At 36.5% G+C, this 19,805-nt stretch overlaps 2 protein-coding genes across 2 annotated transcripts in view; one reads left to right on the plus strand and one right to left on the minus strand.

The window, feature by feature from the left end:
* Nucleotides 1-19,805, minus strand: part of LOC134234346 (E3 ubiquitin-protein ligase HECTD1-like) — a 26,090-nt gene continuing 6,285 nt past the window's right edge. The window contains exons 11-36 of the mRNA XM_062716393.1: nt 18,556-18,720; nt 16,423-16,836; nt 15,890-16,057; nt 15,648-15,785; nt 14,917-15,063; nt 13,328-13,416; nt 8,484-8,592; nt 8,011-8,145; nt 7,659-7,801; nt 7,413-7,556; nt 7,192-7,272; nt 6,796-7,058; nt 6,331-6,507; nt 5,916-6,094; nt 5,688-5,816; nt 4,925-5,348; nt 4,399-4,709; nt 3,862-4,021; nt 3,442-3,530; nt 3,072-3,202; nt 2,356-2,413; nt 1,940-2,117; nt 1,662-1,744; nt 1,374-1,501; nt 807-1,143; nt 1-538 (exon numbers count right to left, since the gene is read on the minus strand). Of these exons, the coding sequence (XP_062572377.1) occupies nt 110-538; nt 807-1,143; nt 1,374-1,501; nt 1,662-1,744; nt 1,940-2,117; nt 2,356-2,413; nt 3,072-3,202; nt 3,442-3,530; nt 3,862-4,021; nt 4,399-4,709; nt 4,925-5,348; nt 5,688-5,816; nt 5,916-6,094; nt 6,331-6,507; nt 6,796-7,058; nt 7,192-7,272; nt 7,413-7,556; nt 7,659-7,801; nt 8,011-8,145; nt 8,484-8,592; nt 13,328-13,416; nt 14,917-15,063; nt 15,648-15,785; nt 15,890-16,057; nt 16,423-16,836; nt 18,556-18,720 (4,809 nt within the window). The 3' untranslated portion in view covers nt 1-109. The remainder of the gene's footprint in view (nt 539-806; nt 1,144-1,373; nt 1,502-1,661; nt 1,745-1,939; nt 2,118-2,355; nt 2,414-3,071; nt 3,203-3,441; nt 3,531-3,861; nt 4,022-4,398; nt 4,710-4,924; nt 5,349-5,687; nt 5,817-5,915; nt 6,095-6,330; nt 6,508-6,795; nt 7,059-7,191; nt 7,273-7,412; nt 7,557-7,658; nt 7,802-8,010; nt 8,146-8,483; nt 8,593-13,327; nt 13,417-14,916; nt 15,064-15,647; nt 15,786-15,889; nt 16,058-16,422; nt 16,837-18,555; nt 18,721-19,805) is intronic.
* On the plus strand, nt 8,899-12,166 carry LOC134234349 (E3 ubiquitin-protein ligase TRIM45-like). Its single transcript, XM_062716399.1, has 3 exons — nt 8,899-9,469; nt 10,480-11,740; nt 11,865-12,166. Exons 2-3 carry the CDS (start codon nt 10,495-10,497, stop codon nt 11,981-11,983), a joined length of 1,365 nt encoding a protein of 454 aa, XP_062572383.1. The 5' UTR covers nt 8,899-9,469; nt 10,480-10,494; the 3' UTR covers nt 11,984-12,166.

Consider the following 19,805-nt stretch of genomic DNA (forward strand, 5'->3'; position numbering starts at 1 on the left):
TCCATGTAACGCAAGCCTCTGAGGCCGAATGTTCTTCTGGTCCTGTGTCAGGCTCCGATCCTTGAGAATCCTCTGTTTACGACTCACCAGCTTTTCAGAAATTAGAACGTTAAGGATCCACGATATCAAAGTCCTCCTCTGTTAGAATCCCACTGAACCACGCGGGAGTGTCGGGGTGTCGGAGTTTGGGCGGGTCTAGTATCAGTTCCTTGTCTTCTATACTGGAGGTCATAAGGTCACTGTGGTCACTGTGATAAGACTCTGACGACCCCACTGACCGGTGGAGAGATTCCGTGTACTGCTGAGTAATGTGGTGTCCCACCTCTCCCATACACATCAGCTTCAGGAATGGCCGGGAGAGGGGCATGTCAATCAGGCGTTTGTCCTGTAAACATTTGGCTAGCAGAGTGCCAAAAAACAGGAAGAGTTTCTCTACCCTGGACACTTCAGAGTGGTCCTGGGGTAAGGGGGCGGGGAAGAGACCCCCCGATCTCTGTATGTAGTAACCGGACGGCTTCACACCTTGTCCAAGATCAATCTGAAATCACATTAAAATCATAATTATACATTGTTAATTCAAGAAATCTAAACAACTGGTTTTTTATTCATTAAGAGAGGTAATACTACATTGCCATTAAGAGATAATTCAATGCCACCAGTAGAAAAAAATCTCATATGGTATACTACAGTAATGTCTGTTAAGTAATATAAAATGTTATTGTTTCATGTAATCAAAATCTTTGGCTACCTTCAAAAATTTCATTTCAATTTTAACATACTTGTTGTCTTGTAATCCATCTTCCTACCTCTCGTTCCATTTTATCATGGAAATCATCGTCCACTAGCCACATTCCGAGTTCCTTCTTCTGCAGCTCTGCAGCCACCAGGGCATAAAACTCTAAACTGGGCCCCAGCCCCGTCCCTTCCTCACCCTGGAACTCGATTTCCAGCATGGACTTCCTGTGGGCGTGGCACTTCATTACCTGGATGGCCCACTCTAACAGATTATCTCCCCTTGGGACCTTCACTCGTTCGTGTTTTAGACGACCGATTCTATACTCGCCAACATCCTCTCTCCTTGTGACAGGCCCACGACTTCTCTCTATACTGGCGTCTCTCTTGTCTTGTAGCCATACTATTGCTCTGTTGAAGAAAAATCAATTTTACTGTAAAATCACATATTTTCTTGGGGTCTAAATTTCATGGTTTGAGGAAAAAATATGGGTTCCTGGGGATTTAATTTTTAAAATAACTTTCCTCAAATAACAAATTACTTAACATTCTCATTACTTATTTTATAAATTCACTGCTTTAAAGCTGATTTGACTCATCAATTTCTCAATAAACTCCGGACTGGAGATGAATTTCAGTACCTAGAGGTTCCAAAAGCTGTACAGGTGAAGTACAGTTGTCGTGTATCTACAGAGAACAGCATAGGACAGGACGTAGTCAGCTGTTCACACCAGTCAGGCAGAGCGTTACTGGCCAACACTAACGGATCCTGGGTAACAAGTCAGAAAACATTATTCTCATACTTCAACCAAGATTCTTAACTGTGTTCATGATAAACATTTCTGGTCATGTATCTTTATACATATGAATGTAAAATATCTACATGTATGTACATAATGTCATTGATAATTTTACATTAAGTTATATACCTGTGTCTGTTGATTCAGTTTGTTGGTCATCTTTTTAGAGACAAATTCTTCTGCGGGAACATTCAGTTGTACACCCTTCTTCTCTATAAAACCAAAATTACCAAATAAAATTCATAACTTCCTAAACACACAAATGTAACCAAAAAAAATCTTCATTAACAAAACTCACACTGTTATACATACACAATTTATCTTTTAATCCTCTCTACAAACATACATGCTACTTTTAACATAAAAACACAGAATATTTTGATGCACTGTTATATAATGCCTGTTACCGTTAAGCTGCATGTTCTGGCTGTGTTCCATGGAGATGGCGTACAGTCTCTGTAGGAGCTGTAGTACGTGGTCGATGGTACAGGCCGCCGGGTCATTACTGCGGGGGACGTCCCACTCACTCAGAATCTGGTACGTGTTAGCGTCAGACTGGGCGCCTGTCTGGGAGTGCATCGAGTCCTGTGTACAGAAAAATCACGTTATAATGACAGCAAACAGACAAGGAAAAGGTTTTTATGCTATAGTATAGATGTAAATTATTTGGAAGAAAAGTAACAGAAGTATTGTAATAAAATGATGTGTTACAATAACAGCAAACTGACAGTAAAAAGATAAGAGTATATAGATGTAAATTATGTAGAGAAATGTTACAGAAGCATTGTGATATTTCATTTAATGTCAGGACTAAGAAACTTACAGTAATTTTCTCCAGGTCTTGTCTTGTTTCTCCTTCTTTCAAAGTTCTGTATACAATTCTGAAATAAACAGTAACAACAAATACAGGGCGTAATGTGCAAGAACTATCAAGCTTTGATGACAACTTTACGTATATCTTTCCATCTTTGATGAAAACTTAAACAAGATTCTGATCAAAAAACTCTTTTAAATGACTTGTATGTAAATAGTTTGACAAAGGATGTCAAAAATTGTTAGTATTTTGGTTTTGTAAACATTCACACTTGGTGCAAGATGTTTTGATAAACAGTTATATCAATGACATGTATTGCAATTTGACTTTAGCAACATCTGACTTGAAAAATTCGGTTGACTTACATGTAAGTTTACATCAATAAAATGTTTAACTCAATAAAAGTGTAAATCAGTTCTGCATTTTATTAAAATTTCTGACACTGAAATGTACATGTATGTAGTTGAAGTAATTTTTCTGCATTAATTTTAAGTTGGTTAAGTAACTCTGACTTACATTAAGTTGGTTAAGTAACTCTGACTTACTTGTAAGTTGGTTAAGTAACTTTGACTTACGTGTAAGTTGGTTAATTAACTCTTACTTACGTGTAAGTTGGTTAAGTAACTCTGACTTACATGTAAGTTGGTTAAGTAACTCTGACTTACATGTAAGTTGGTTTAGTAACTCTGACTTACATGTAAGTTGGTTAAGTAACTCTGACTTACGTGTAAGTTGGTTCCCAGATTCTCCTTATCCTCTCGTTCCTGTTGCCTGACATGCCGTGGACTAACAATTTCTGGATGTACTTAAAGATACAACTGGTCTCTGACCCCAGGCAAACTTCAATGTTCTCCATCTATCAAATATTATCCCACTTCATAAAATTTCACAAAGCGCTCCTAAATAATTGCTTTTCATATGTTTACTAGTTTACATCTAATATTTTCCAATTTTTTAAAACCAAAATAATTTTCAAATTTACATGTGTCTTCATATACATAAGTTTGCAATCTCTTTTCAAGAATTTTTAAAATATGTGTATCAATAAAAAATTTCACTTTTAGAAAAATAAGATGGTAAATGAGACAGACTTACCCCTGGTAGACAAGGAGCTTTAATGTACAGGACAATCTTGGGCTGACCGTTCTGATCCAAACTGTCACTAGATTGTGCAGGCTCTGTACCTAAACAACAAATTCAAATCTTTATAAATGATCAACTAATCAACTTTATTGTCTTTCCAATGTACACATACAATGTCAAGAAATGCATTTCATTTTCATAATTTTTTTTGCATAAAACAAAATTTTTACAAATTATATTCCAAAACACACTTTAATTAGCCATTGATTTGCAATTTGTCTTCCTTTTCAGTACAATTATATGTAAATAAAAATTCACAATCAGTTATTCATCCAAAAAATCTTCTAAAAAACAGACTTTAATATTCCAAAAATGGCCCATTATTAAGTATTTTAAACAGATTTCAATCTAATTATATCACAAGGTCCTTACCAGGAGCTGGGATTTCGAAGTCCTGGTACTGATTGACGTTAGTGCAACCCGGTCTGGGGTCAAAGGCCGGGATGAGGGCAGAGAACTGTCGTTTGAGGACGAATTCGTCATCCCAGGTCTTCCTCCTCTCCCCACGGACCTCTGCCAGGTCGTCCTCCTCCTAAACAACAACATAATCATCACTCACAGCAATCATAGAATACCACAGGGAATCATTTTAATTTGTGGTGTCCGTGGGCAAGTTAAAATTTTAACTCGAAAGTGGGGACGTAATCTATGGGTTAGTTGTATATGATCAATATCTTTAGAAAATAAATGTTTAAGAAGATGTAAATTTATGGGTAAGTGAGTGATGAAATCCACAAAATGGACTTATGGTGCCCAACAAACAATGATGAATCCAAAGTTTAACATTCACATCACCAAATAAAACATGAAAGTATACCTTGAAATTTGAAAAAAATTCATATTTCTTTCAAAGATTACAGACAATAATTATCTGACCTCAGAAAAAGCACTGGCTTCATTTGTACTCACCAAAACATCATCATACACCTCATCATCTTCGTTCTCATCTTCATTTTCATCATCATCATCATCTGGTCCTGGTAATTCTTCATCGTCGTCCAGCTCTCCCAGTAGAGTGGTTGCTCGGCAGGTCTCCAGGAACTCATCACTCTCGCTGGACGTTGAAGTGAGGCTGCGGGTCAGGGCCTGGCTCAGGGAGGTCACGTTAGCCATCGTCTGGGTGGTGGTGAGCGTACTCGAGGTGGGAGCGTTAGAGGTCGTCAGACTCGGGTAGCTTTGAGCGGTACTCAGGAGATTGTTACCTACAATGGAGAACAAGTCTGTGTCTTCTGTAAGTATCCATCAACTCTGTTTTGTTTTCACTCAATTTCTTAAAGGTAGAAAATCTGTTGTAATTATAATGTTTATCTCAAAATAATCTTTTTGTTTTGACGAACTTTTGACCTTTTCTTTTCGTATTTTCTAGAAATCAATTTTCAATACTTTGACAGATTTTCTACATACATTTTATAAATAGCCATCACTCTCTCCTTACTTGGTGCGTTCTGGTTCCCAAGCCTGAGCGCATTACTCCTGTTGTTCATGCCAACGGTTCCTAAGTTACGCCTAGCGACAGCTGCGAAGGTCTCCAGGAGACTGACCGTCTGCTCCATGCTGGTGGGCAGGTTAGGGACGCTGACACTCATAGGATTGGTGGGGGACCCCCTGGTCTGCCCATCTACTTTCTTCCCATCAGGCTTTGAGTTCAGATGTTCCAGCGTCATCCCTCCCTCGGCCCCCGAGGCAGATTGTGCTGGTTCCTGGCCCTCCACACTACCCGTCCTGTTGTTGTTAAGGCTGGCTGACTCTTGGACAACCACCTGAGGTTCACTTGGGATGTTATTACTATTTTTAGTTTCCTCCAGGGATTCCATAGTTGTGGCAAGATTGACGAGGTTGTCACTTAGATTCTGGGCCATCTGAAATAGTGACAATAATTATCAGGATTCATCACTCATTAACAAATTCTACCACTTTGAAATCATTTTGTATTGTAAGCCATCTTGTAAGGAATTTTCTGCTGTTTATGATAAATAAATGTATTTTTCAGTGTCAGAGAAAAAGCATGAACAATTATCACAAAATTCTGCAATACAATCAAAACTTAAAACATGACATTGTAACCACATGATATATCCTGTTGTTGATTTATTTACAATGTCTTAAAACGAAAATGATGTTCCATTTTCTTCAGAGAGCATCAAACAGTAGATACAAATTTAACTATACAAAACTGTACAAATCTAGGATTGTCTTACAGATTTGACGGCTGATGTCAGACATTCTGCTGAGGCTGCCTGCTCTGTGCTGGCAACAGATGGTTTGTTTTCATCTACCTCTGTCAGGCTTGGGGTGGAACTGCTTTTACGACTCGTCAACACACTTACCTGTAAACATACAACAAACCATACTTAGAATAGTCTCAATAAATTACAAAACATTAAGCATGGAATTAAAACAATTTTACATTTTACAATCTAACTGACCTTCACCTTGTCAGCGGTGACTATCCCCGTTTTGGCCTTTGCCCCTTGGTCAGACTTGACTGGGACTGCCCTGTGTTTTTCTGGGTCATACCCCGGGGCCAGGGCCAGATCATACTTTCCCTCTGCCCCCATTCTATAGGAATTCGATCCTCCTGAATCCCAGGTCACATCAATCCAACCTGTCAATCAAAGAATTAACAATTAAATTGGGGATTTTTAATGGGAAGTAACTGATATCTTGTTAAATAGATAATCTCCCCATATGGAGTACTTTAAAGCTCATCTGAATGAAACTATGTCTATGGCCTGAACAACATGTACATTTGGTTTCTTTTTATAGTGTTTTTCAATACATCTTTTATAATCTATATTTTTAACATCAGAAATCTTCAAAATAAGACATCTCCTTTATTACCATTATGTAGTTCTCCTGTTACAGTACCCTCGCCTGCCTTCGGTCCATCCTGGTCCCTCCACTTCCAGTCCATCCCCCTGACGACCCGTGCCCCAGGGACCATTTGTTTGAGGACCTGGGTCCTTATGATCCGCCGCTGTCTCCTCAGGCTGGCCTCGGCTTCCCGGGCGGCTTTACCTGCAGAAAGGAACAATAAAACAAATAGCTTTTTCTATTTCCCATTTTTTGACCTATGAATCTTAAATATTGCCACATGAATGCACATTCAATACTTCATGATTGTAAATTACTAGCTTAAACATTCCTGCAAAAAGAAATATTCCTGAGTTAGAATGACTTAACGTTCAACACTTCATGATTTTAATTTAGATCCAGATTTAAACATTGTAATAGAATTTATTTTATTTCTCTATACAGTGCTATAAAAAAAAATTTTCCTGGTAATTCACAAATTTTTTTTTTTACCTAAATCATCACAGACTCCATTAACAGACCCATAAATCTCCAGCCCAGATACAGACAGATAGTGGGTCTGTCCACTAGCGTTACGCCCCGTCTGCTGGATCTTGATGTGTCGCCACCCCTGCTTTTCTTCCTCTGGTGGCGTCAGGGTCCATGTGGCAGTGGATCCCGGTTCATTCAGGCTGGTGTCATCCTTGTGGCTTCTCAAAGTCACCCAGGTGGTGCCGTCCTTAGAGACCTGGAACTGCCAATTCCTCAAGGCAGATCTGTACAGAAAAATTTGACATGAAGAATAATTTTCTAACCTATACAACATTATAATTGTAAATAAACAATCATTTAATTTTTTGCCAGTGTAATTACAGAGTATGGAGATGATGTGAATTATAAGTGTCCTACCTTCCATATCCCCTGGCATGTCTCAGTGTGTAGTGAGTGGGCAGGATCCACACCCCCAGATCAATAGCAAACCACGCCTTCCTAAAGGGCACAAAATACATGTATAGTAGTGTTATGTATCTGGTATTTGGAATGAATCTCATATTTCTATTTCATTGTTTTCCATGCAATTCATGAACATAAGGTTTGAGGAAATTTTAAATGTAAGTGTGAATGCGTACTTGTCGTCATTTGTGTGACAATTAAGAGCTGCGCTGTCTCGACTGACGATATCCTCCAGTTTCCCGTATGGCAGATTACGACCTTCAGACGAGGTCACCACTATCAGTCCATACTGTGCTGGATTTACCCATTCAATGGCTGACCTACACACACAGAAATAAAATTTTTACACAGAGCTTTTGACCAATATTTGACATATTATACTTGTGTTGATGACAGATCTTTGCATGATGAGTATGACCTACTTTGCATTTGATCCTATCCAGTAAATGAGACCATTCTCATCAAAGTCTGACTGATAATTCAAACTGAGGGGCTCCTTCTTCTCCTTCAACATCTTAACAAAAGTAAAGGTCTGTCTGTCAAAGTCATACCACTGCTTGGCAACCTGAAATATAATGATTTTTAGAACATAATAAATCATACACATTCTTAAAATAACATTCATATTTATTTTGAAAAGTAATGCTGTACATATTGAATTACAATTACTTTTAAACAGAAATTCCTCAAAACCAATCTTAAATCAATATTAATGCATTATTGAGATTTGGAAAATAATATTAGATTGTTAAAGATTTAATTAGGAAGACGAACCATTTTGAGTAAGTATTTCTCCAGCACGCCGACTGTTGTCAGGGGCTCCATCTTCAGGTTACATCCGCTCCTCTCTAGTAACCCGGACTCACCGGGGGCTCGCTCCAGTCGGAATCTCAAACGGCGAGTCAAAATCTACAATAATAGCATCAAAATCATTTGGGTTATTCTGAATATTTTTCTTATTCACTGGTTCTACTTAAAAGCTTGGACCAATCTTCCATGTATCAAATACTATAAACCAACTTTTATTCGAGTGCTAGATAATATCCACGTTGTTTGACATAACTCAACTTGTGAACATAAATTGCTGCAAACCATTTATTTTGCTTTGTATATTTGTTGGGAATCTTTCCTCGGTCATGAAAATTAATAGTCGCAGATTGATTTCAAATTGATGAATCTGGGATAAAAAATGATGCGAGTAATAGTTGGTTTACAGTAAGTAAGAATAACAAATGACATGTATTTACCTGTAATCCATAACCAGAGCCCGGTAAGTCATAGTTATACACTGGCAGCTTCTCTACAGATTCTAACACTGCTATCAGCTTTCTGACCAAAGCTATGGCTGGATTAAGACTGAAATAAAGAGAAAAAGTTTTGAACAGCAAGTTCAGAAAATGTTTAACTACACTGAGATTACCTTCATTTCAACTCGGAATTTATATTTTTTTTGTCTGACACATTCTTTTAATGATTTTATAGCCAAAAAAACCTAGACTAACAAAATATTTTTCAGATGTAGTTTTCTTTGATAACTAATAATAAACAGAATGTAAGAAGAGGCCCAAGAGCCACAATGGATGCTTGAATCACCCTGGTCCATTTTCTTCAAAAAATGATCAAAGGATTTTTTGTTCCTATCTTTCAACAAACTTAAATCCATACAACATGAGATTACTTTAATATTAATGTTACTCACATAACTCTTCTATTTTGGAGAGCAAAATTATTAAAAGATGTTTTAAAAATATTATTCTGTTATATTTGCTTGTTTTATTTTATGTTTTCCTTTCTAATGAATCAGCATTCATCTATTGCATTCACATCACTATGAACACAGCTTCTTTGCCTATGAATGCAGTTTGTTTCTCACACTTGCACAGAAGAAACTTCCACAATTTAATACCCTAATGGGCCTCAATAAATATGTCTAAAGAGCAAATGTTGATCATAATACTATGTTTATTGAAAAATGTAGTTTCTTTCATGAATATACACAATGGAGTGATTACATGAACTTTCCTTATACTTTAAATTATAAAGGAAATAATCAAATTCACATGCAATGATCTATACAAAATAAATCTTGCATAGTGAATATCCTTCTACACCAGGAAATATGAACACCTGACAGGTAGATAGCACAGGTACCAAGTGAGTGTATGGCAAGAACAGTGTGTATAGAGACTAAACTTGGATTAAAAGACAGGAAGGCCACCATTACTGAAGTCAGGTAATAAATATACAAGAAGTAACTTTAGTATTTCTGCAAAGAAGAAGGTATGGTTTTGGCTTTATTGTGCCCTAAAAATTTAATGTTCTTAAAAAGTTATGAAATTGGCTTTAACAAGAGTTGAATAGATGAATATGATAAATCAATATAAAATAAGGCATGAAGTAGGACCATTCTGGAAATAAGACGTCATTAATTTGGTACATTTTCTAAGTTTAATGCAGGAAAGCCTCAGAATGACTCATTTCTGTGCTTATTTTCCTTTAGAAAATAGTGTCTGCCACCGTCACCCGGTTCAGTTTTTGGATATATATGTTATGTAAACTGCTTTGAAAAATCACTTATCTCAAAATCTTTGTGGGTGACGGTGGCAGAGTATGTTTTTTGAAAGAAAATTCCGCTGAAAATTGATGTCTTTCGCAACTTTTTAAGAAAATACAGGAAAATGCACAAGATAATGACGTCACAATTAGCATTCAGGTGGTCATATGAGAAAAAAGATTTGTGTATTCTTATTGCATGAAATTTCTATGAATCAGAAAGAATGAATTTTAATTTCATATACATGTATAACTTCAATATTTTAGAAAAATACAGGGCTTCATTTGTATTGAAACTGTACCTTCTTCTTTGAAATCAGTTGAGAATTCAAAAATAAAATAAATCTAGGAATAAAATTAATCTGTGTAAAAGGGGTCATGTTGAATGGTTGGCAGTTTGATGGTTTTGGTCAATCAGAGATCTGGCGAGTGACAACTTAGACAAGTTAGTATAGAACAGAGCTCTTTAACAGGATTCTGGAAGTTGACAAGTGAAAGCATTGATGATTTTTATTAATTTCATCAACATTTCCACATTGTCAAAGTTCCCTGGAAGTTCTTTGATATAATATCTTATTTTTCAAGTGTAAGAGTGACTTGTCTGTCAATATCATCATGCTAAAAAATCCATTTTTCTCTTTTTGAGTAATATTCAAAATAGCAAACACTGAATTTCTTTATTTTTCATAGTCACAGAATCTCACGATGGACCCCCGTATCAGTGCCCAGGACATGATGCGATGTGACTTGTGTGAGACCGCTATGGTACAGATGCACTGTGATACATGTCTTGTTAACCTGTGTATAGCTTGTGTAGGAAAACATATGATATCTGATCAATCCAAAAAACATGAAATTGTCCCATTCAAGCTTAAAAAATCTATATCCCTATGTTTTGATTGTACGTCTCATGTCAAAGAACGATGTAGAATGTACTGTCATCAATGTGACATTCCTGTCTGCCATAAGTGCATCAATGCATCTGATCAACATCTAGGTCATAAATTATTAGAATTATGGAAAGTTGTGGATGAAAAAAAGGAAAAATTCACCAAAGAACAAATTGAGCTAAATAAGACAATATACCCAACCTACCAGGACATTGCTTCTGGTGTACAAAACAGAATGAGTCAGTTAGAAAAGGAATATGGAGATCTCTCAACAGCCATAACAAAACATGGAGAGGACTGGCACAGAGAAATTGACAAACTTGTCCAGGAACTTAAAGCTGAAGTTGATGTGATGAAAAGCACACAGTTACAAACTCTACAGAAACATCTGGATGAAATAAACAAGACAATGTCTGACATCAAGGATGAAATTAATACAATGGAAATGGCTATAAACACTAATGACTTGTCAAAACTATTAAAAGTCAAATCCAATGTACATTTGTACAAAAATCTTTCACAAAAATGTGTACCTACATGTATTTCACCCAAACTCCTTCCTGGAAAAATCCAAGGAGTAAAACTTAGTGAACTGTTTGGAGCCATATCATCAAACCATCTCATTTCATATGAACAACTGCTTGAAGAACCAAAGACTGTCACCACCATAGACACTGGGTATGGATACCTTTACAATGTGGCCTGTCTGAGTGATGAAGAAATCTGGACAAGTGGAAATAGCAACACCATGAAACTCTTCAGCATCAATCAGGGATCACTACTCAAGGCAATCAGAACCAAGTCTGGGAACCTACTAACTGACATAAAAGTGACAAAAAGTGGAGATCTAGTTTACACTGAATATAATGGTGGAACTATAAACACTGTTAAGAATAAGAAGATAGAAGCAATCAGACTCCAGAACTGGAAACCTCGTGGTGTCTGTAGTACCTCCTCTGGTGACCTCCTGGTTACCATGTACAATGATGATTACAAACAAACAAAAGTTGTCCGTTACTCTGGCTCCACAGAGAAACAAACCATTCAGTTTGATGATAAAGGTACACTTATCTATTCGTCTGATCTTTGTTATATAACGGAGAACAAGAACCTGGACATCTGTGCATCTGACAACAAAGTTGGAGCAGTAGTGGTGGTCAATCAGGCCGGGAAACTGAGATTCAGGTACACTGGACATACTCCTGCTCCAAAGAACCAACCATTCAGTCCACGAGGAATCACCACAGACAGTCAGAATCGTATCCTTACAGCTGATGATAAAAATGACTGTGTCCACATCATAGACCAGGATGGACAGTTCCTCCGTTACATAGACTGTGGACTGAGTAAACCCTGGGGACTGTGTACAGATACAAATGACAATCTGTTTGTTGCTCAGTATGGAACAAGACAAGTGAAGAAAATCAAATATTTGAAGTGAAATACATCACTGTGTTGTATTTGATTTAAACTAAACAACAAAAGAATAAAAATTTTACTAGTACTGTAAACGTGGTTATTTTGACGAGTTGAAAAATTGACAATTTTTTGTTTACAAAAATTGATGAGTGTTAATTTTGACAAAATATTGAATCAAGAGTTATGTATCTTTGATTTCACAAGGTTAAAACATGAATACAAAGAACTCCTCGAAAAAATGAGTTTCAAAACTGATACTCAGAGAAAGTTCGCCAGAAACTACAGGACAAAAAAAATGTTGGAAAAATTGGCTTTGTTCAAATGAAGGGCCAAGCTCTCTATATTTGGGAACAAACCCTTTACAGAAAAATTCAATTGAATCTTTTCTTTTCTGGCAACACATGGTCATTCAATCCCATTTTGCTTCCTATGGTATAATCATAAATTGAACACACTCAGAAAAGAAAAAAAATTTTGTTAACAGGGTACAAGCTCCTTTATTGTTAATGTTTACATTTAAGTGGGTGTGTTCAATTTGCTAAACTCTGCCCACATCAATGAACATGGACTGATGATACTGGTGAGTTGGATTTCCTTTCTCACATTTCTACTCTGAATTTTCTGGATGATAATTTTAATATTTTTTTATTAATAAACAACAAAATATCTACTTTTCTTCGGTACTAAGGATAAAGTTTACTTTGTGAAAGTACAAGGATGTGTCAATCAAATGCATCCCAAAATTAAGTTTAAATAGTGTTCAATCTGACTGGACAGTGCTGTACGTCACAATTTTTCATTCACAGTTTCATAAATGCAAAGTAGCACTCATTTCACTGAAACCAAAAATCCAATCAATGTACAGTATTATAAGGAAATAATACAGTATATGAAACTTTAGCAAGCTCTATCAAGAAAGTCATTCTAGTTGACTCATTTGTTTATCAGTATTGATAACACACACATAAGATTTGAGAAGCAATTCTCAACTACCTTGTAAATATGGATGAACAGAGGGGCAGACAAATGGACGGCAAACAACAGGTGATCAGAATTTAATTTTGAATTGATTGAATTTACTGCTCAAGAGAGCTATACATGACATGCTGCTTAAGATTTTCTTTTGCTTTTTTTATTTAACATAGTTTTTATATTTACTTTGTCCTATTCAACCCTTGTCTGTACCTATCATATATTTACTGTAAGTCACATATAACCCTTGCCTATACCTATCGTTTTCCTGGAAGACTCCTCGGAAAATCCCAATCCTCTCTTTAGTCCTCCTTTTACTGTCTTTACTGGTGGAATCCTCAATGTTCTAAAAATAGACATGGTCAGTGAGTAGATGATCAACAAAAAAACAGCTGTTTCCTAGGTGTGCAATGCAATTCCTTTAACACTTCAATCAGTAACTTTCTAAACAAGAGGCCCATGGGCCACATCACTCACCTGAGCACCACGGGTAGGACTAGTATAAAATGGCTTTGTATTGTAAAGTTTAAATCCAAAAGTAGTCCCATGACCAATCATGGATTTGCTATTTTTTAGAAAATGATTGAGAAGAAGATTTTTAAAGAATTTTCCTATATATTTCTATGTAAAACTTTGGTCGGCCATTTTGGTACCCCCGGGGGTAATTAACAAACTTGAATCTACACTACCTGAACATGCTTCCATATAAATATGATGAATTATGGCTTTGTCATTCTTGAGAAGAAGATTTTTAAAGAATTTTCCAATATATTTCTATGTAAAACATTGGTTGGCCATTTTGGCCCCTCCCTACCCCCGGGGGTCATGATTTGAACAAACTTGAATCTACACTACCTGAGCATGTTTCCATATAAATATGATGAATTATGGCTTTGTCATTCTTGAGAAGAAGATTTTTAAAGAATTTTCCTATATATTTCTATGTAAAACTTTGGTCGGCCATTTTGGCCCTGCCCTACCCCCGGGGGTCATGATTTGAACAAACTTGAATCTACACTACCTGAGCATGTGTCCTTATAAATATGATGAATTATGGCTTTGTCATTCTTGAGAAGAAGATTTTTAAAGAATTTTCCTATATATTTCTTTTTAAAACTTTGGTCGGCCATTTTGCCCCGCCCTTACCCGGGGGGTCATGATTTGAACAAACTTGAATCTACACTACATGAGCATGCTCTCATATAAATATGATGAATTATGGCTTTGTCATTCTTGAGAAGAAGATTTTTAAAGAATTTTCCTATATATTTCTATGTAAAACTTTGGTCGGCCATTTTGGCCCCGCCCTACCACCGGGGGTCATGATTTGAACAAAGTTGAATCTACACTACCAGAAGATGTTTCCCCATAAGTTTCATCTTTCTTGGCACAGTGGTTCTTGAGAAGAAGATTTTTAAAATATACCACTAAATTTTCATTAATTCCCAATTATCTCCCCTTGAATAAGGACGTGGCCCTTCATTTGAATAAACTTGAATCCCCTTCACCCAAGGATACTTTGTGGCAAGTTTGGTTGAAATTGACCCAGTGGTTCTTGAGAAGAAGTCGAAAATGTGAAAAGTTTACAGACAGACAGACAGACAGACGGACAGACAGCTAGACAGACAGACGGACAGACGGACGCCGGACAAAATGTGATCAGAAAAGCTCACTTGAGCCTTCGGCTCAGGTGAGCTAAAAACTTATTTGGAGTTGATACATTCCACATACAGATAATCAGTTAGTGCATTATCAAAGAAAAGTCATATTCTACATGTGTAATTAAAATCTTTTAATATCTCATTCAATATATTGAATTGCATGACATTTTATAATCATTCCTTACATTGTTGAGGATGTTGAGGAGAGTCTGTACTAGCCCGCTGGACTGGAGCTCATACGAGGATACAGTGTGTTCGTCTCTCAGTAACGATACCAGCTCCTCCAGACTCGCCCTCATGTCCTCAATCCAGGTCACCTCACCATCAGCATTCTGTAACAGACAGAAGGAAAAACGTTTGAAATAACATTTATGATGCAAACTTGACTTTATGTACCCTAATACTAAGGGAGAAACTCTCTGTCCTACAACCAGGAATTTTCTTGTAAATTTGACTACTTTCTATCAGAAAATGCAGCTTAACGGGGCTGGGGTGTGGCAGCCATTTTCAGACTATTTTTATCTCCTTTAAAAGGAGAGCTCCATATGAAGATATAGAAAATGATCAAAATTTAAAACAAAAATGTATGAATTTTTTTTTTGTGAAATGAAAGTAGACAGCTAAAGTTACCGTATCTAAAAAAATAAGTTAGATCTGGTGGTTAATTTTTGATCAATTTGTTGACCCCCCAGCCTCCTTAAAATGAGACATAAGCAAATTTACTTTCCAATTTTGGTACAGGTGAGATAAATTTTACTCAAGATGTAATTTTTACATTATCTAAGATTTTTTCTTATAGCAGAAGGTAGATGAGATGTGAGATGATGTAAGAATTGTAAAATGTTGAGAAATGCAGAAAAAATTTTGAGATGTTGTGAGACCTGAAATACTGTGAGTATTGAGTTATTGAACCTACCCTGACTTGACTGATCTGCATGGCACAAGCTGCTTCTAACTGCTGGACGATGTTGCGTATTTTAGCCACTACTCCTCGAGGCATGGCTTCTGCAGATCTGAAGTACTGCTCATAAATTTCCCTGGCCATTGTTTTCACCTGACAAAAATAAAAGAAACATTTTACTCACTACCAATTTTGCTTATTTTTAATAATTATTTAATGACCAATCAGACCAAAATGATAATTCTGATGCTCCCTACCTTTGATCTGATTTCCTCAGTCTTTGAGCGCATTTTCCTGTTTTTCTTGCCACCCCAGCCCGTGGCAAACTCCGGCCCTAGTGAAGTCTCTGCTGTAAAGGAGTGCTTTGTGCCTCTGTTAGACTCAAATATAAACCCTGCCAGGTCCTCCTTCAGGATTGTAGATTGCTGTAACATAATGTAAACATTGATGAATTCATAACATTTGAATAACTAATCAAAACATGAAATAAGCTAACAAATTAATGTTGAACTTTGGTATTTCCAACACCTCTTGAATACCATGGCTATGTCAATGTGATTTGCAGGTCCCAATCACAAATTCTGTAAGTATTTTATGCTCAATTTCTCAATTACAAAGAAATTGAGATTGGTTTAAGTTTGAGATAAATGTATGACTATAATTCAGTAGCCATTATGAACTTTTTTTTACAATGACATACTTTATTTATTGATTAGGTGAATGCTTATTTATAAACATTTTCATGTTGAAACAAAAAATATACAAACAATAACCCTGTGTTCAAACTTACATCACAGACTTGCTGTCCATCAGAGTTATGGATGTGCAGCTCTCCTTCCTTTTTACACGTCAGTGTCCAGTTCCCCACCACCAGTCTCTGTGACCCTACGTGAGACAGGATGGGATGACTGACCGCGCCCTGTTTAATCTGTCCACGGGCTCGCTGTAACTTCTCCAGGAACTCTCCACGGTTCTCCGAACTGTCCGAGCTTCCCTCGGGACTACCGCTGGAGTACATGGTGGCCAGCTTGCTGTCCAGGATGAAGCGGAACCAGCCATTACTTCCGTTGGAGAGCTCCAGTGCTGCGGCGTCGGACCAGAGGTAGAGACAGTCCCGGCCGCGGACGATACACCAGTCCTTCCAGTGGTACGGACGACCCTGCTGGACCTCTGTAGCATCCTCTATCACACTCTCTTCATCCTCCTAACACACAAAAATTAAAATAAGAATACTGCATATTAAAAGTCAATGGAAGTTCAATGATGAATTTTGAATTTTTTTCCCTAATTTTCTGGAAATATTTGTAAGTTTGTAGTTTGACTTTTTTTTCTTCATCTCTTTAAAGTAGGGGGCTACTCGTGGTAAACCGGAAGCCGGATTTTGTCGTTTTCGGTTTAAAAATTATGGTACATATAACATTAGCAATAATGTAAAAAACGTCTACAGAAATGTTGGAGGGGTGTATAAAGATGATGGAGGGTATTTTTGTGCAAGGACTGAGATTCATATAGTATGTAGCAGAAAATTGAATCGATTTAAAACACAAGCGCGAGGTCAAATGCCGGACTTGCATTTCAGATGCGGTATATTTTTTGCCTAGGAGGTTATACTGATACTAGACGTTTATGATTGCATTGGTACATCTCTAATATTTCTGATACCTTTGTACAGAAAACGTGATGAATAATTTGATATTTTGTCATTAAATAAAACTTTTCGTTTATTGTTTTCATTTATGCACAATTTGTATGCTGTGCAGATGGGATTTTCCTACTTTCGTTTTGACCGCAAATTTTCTACATACGAACTCAGGTATTCAGTTATAATTAAAAACCAACAACACATGTTACTAATGATGTATATGCAATTTTAGACATAACTTTGCTTGAAAGACATTGTATATCTTGCTTGTAATTTATTTTATAACTAGTAATAAGCATCCAGGAAAGTCAGATCATCAGTAGTGGACATGTTCACAGTATATAATTAATAAAGAATTAAACAGAATAAAATTTATGTTTGTGGTTAGGAAAGGGTGTGTAAATAATGATAAAATTGTTTTTAAAAAGAATATTTCACTTTTAAGCTGATTTATAAATATCTTTGTCAACATAAAAGGCTTTAGATATTGAACTGCGATGGGGGTACCTGTATGTTTTACCCCATATCTCGGTGAAAAGACAGATGACCAATAAATTTATCATGCCTAAAAGATACTTCAAGCATTGGTTGCTATAAATAAAAACAAAAAAATCAGGGTAAACAAATTAATTTTTCTAATGGAGAGCTTTTTTGAGTTTTGAGCTCTGTTACTTTATTAGTAAAATGAGATTAATTCTTCAATATTTTCTTAGTTTTAAGCAGAAATGTGTACCGTAGCCTGAAATTATTAAATATTATCCTTATCCTTGTAATTTATGTTCAAAAGAATTTATTTGCCATGTGCTATGACATAAAATGTAGACAGTCTTTATAACAGTGATGATTTTGTTTTTTCTACAAGAGGGTACACGAGTGTTTCACACCCTATCTCAGTAAAAATATTGATTATCTATCTACTATTTGTGCTTTTGAAGTAGATAAAGTATCTATTAATGTAAATGAGGACAAAAATTGCACCATTATCCAATTAATTCTACGAGTAGGGACTTACCTTAAATTAAATATTCAATTTTACAGTGCTGCTTGATTTCATTTAAATTTTTTTCAGAAAACTATCTGTGAATGAAATATATTTTTGCATCCAAAACCTAACAACTGGTGACTAGCCTAGCAATCTGTTGAAGACAGCTAGATATACATCACCTAGATGCTAGCTAAGATACTATAATCTGCACAGTATATAGAGATCTTGAATTACCAGTTGTTACCTAGCTTTAACTTTTCTGACTTTCAGGTGTTTACTAATAATATTTTCCTGACCTTTTCCTCTTTGATGGCTGTGGCCTCGCTTTCCTGAGGCCCTGCCATTTCCTGGACTCGACCAAACATCCCAAGTCGTGCAAAGTGCTCCAGAAAGATGTCCTGAGCTTTCTTCATCAGATCCTGTACAATGAACAGCACCACCTGGTGGCCTTCATCATCCTCCTATAAACAAAGCGGAATAACTTTAAGTAACATCAACAAGAAATCTGTGAGCCAATGCTCACTAGTAATACCCCAGCTCTGATGTAAATAAGCACTATCATGTTAATCAAGTTCAGTTACAGGCAGATGCACAGAAAAATATGAAGGTGACATCAGATTCATATCAAAATTAATCCCACCATATGGCATACCTAAACAAAGAAAGTAATAAAATATGAAGCATGCGTTATGAATAGCTAATGAGAAAACTGCGACGAAAATTTGTTTTTGTTCAGAAAACAGGAAGTTGATATCCGATTTGAAAAAAAATGTATCCCAACATATGGCATGCCTCAGAGAAGATTGTGTTAAAATTTCAAGCATCTACAATGAGTAGTTGCAGATAAAACTGCCACAAAAATTTGTTATGTATGAAACAGACTGATGCACAGACAAACAGGAAGTTGACATCGGATTTGAAGGAAAATGTATCCCACCATATGGCATGCCTCAGAGAAGATTGTGTTAAAATTTCAAGCATCTACAATGAGTAGTTGCTGAGTAAACTGCGACAAAAATTTGTTATGTATGAAACGGACAGACGCACAGACAAACAGGAAGTCGACATCAGATTTGTGCCAAAATGTATCCCACTATATTGCATGTCTCAGAAAAAATTGTGTTAAAATTTCAAGCATCAATGATGAGTAGTTGCTGAGAAAACTGCGACGAAAATTTGTGATGTATGAAACGGACAGACGCACAGACAAACAGGAAGTTGATATCGGATTGAAGCAATGTATCCCACCATATGGCATGCCTCAGAGAAGATTGTGTTAAAATTTCAAGCATCTACGATAAGTAGTTGCTGAGTAAACTGCGACAAAAATTTGTTTCGGACGGAAACACAGACAGACAGACAGACGGACGGACAGACAGACAGACGGACAGACACACAAGGGTAAAACAGTATACCCCCCTCTCCTTCGGAGCGGGGGTATAATAAATCAGATTCTTTACTTGGAATTTTAAAATTTGCAGAGTGGATATACATTTGTACAATTACCTCTTATATTAAAGAGATAAATATTTAATAGATAAATACA

Source organism: Saccostrea cucullata, unplaced genomic scaffold (assembly GCF_032062105.1).
Source record: "Saccostrea cucullata isolate Sc308-1 unplaced genomic scaffold, CSIRO_AGI_Scuc_v1 ctg575, whole genome shotgun sequence".
Lineage (NCBI taxonomy): Eukaryota > Metazoa > Mollusca > Bivalvia > Ostreida > Ostreidae > Saccostrea > Saccostrea cuccullata.

Excerpts from the sequence above, each read along its gene's own strand:
- LOC134234349 (XM_062716399.1), top strand. The coding sequence starts at position 10,495 with ATGGACCCCCGTATCAGTGCCCAGGACATGATGCGATGTGACTTGTGT. Across the intron at positions 11,741-11,864 it reads CATTCAGTTTGATGATAAAG|GTACACTGGACATACTCCTG; the intron begins GTACACTTATCT and ends ACTGAGATTCAG.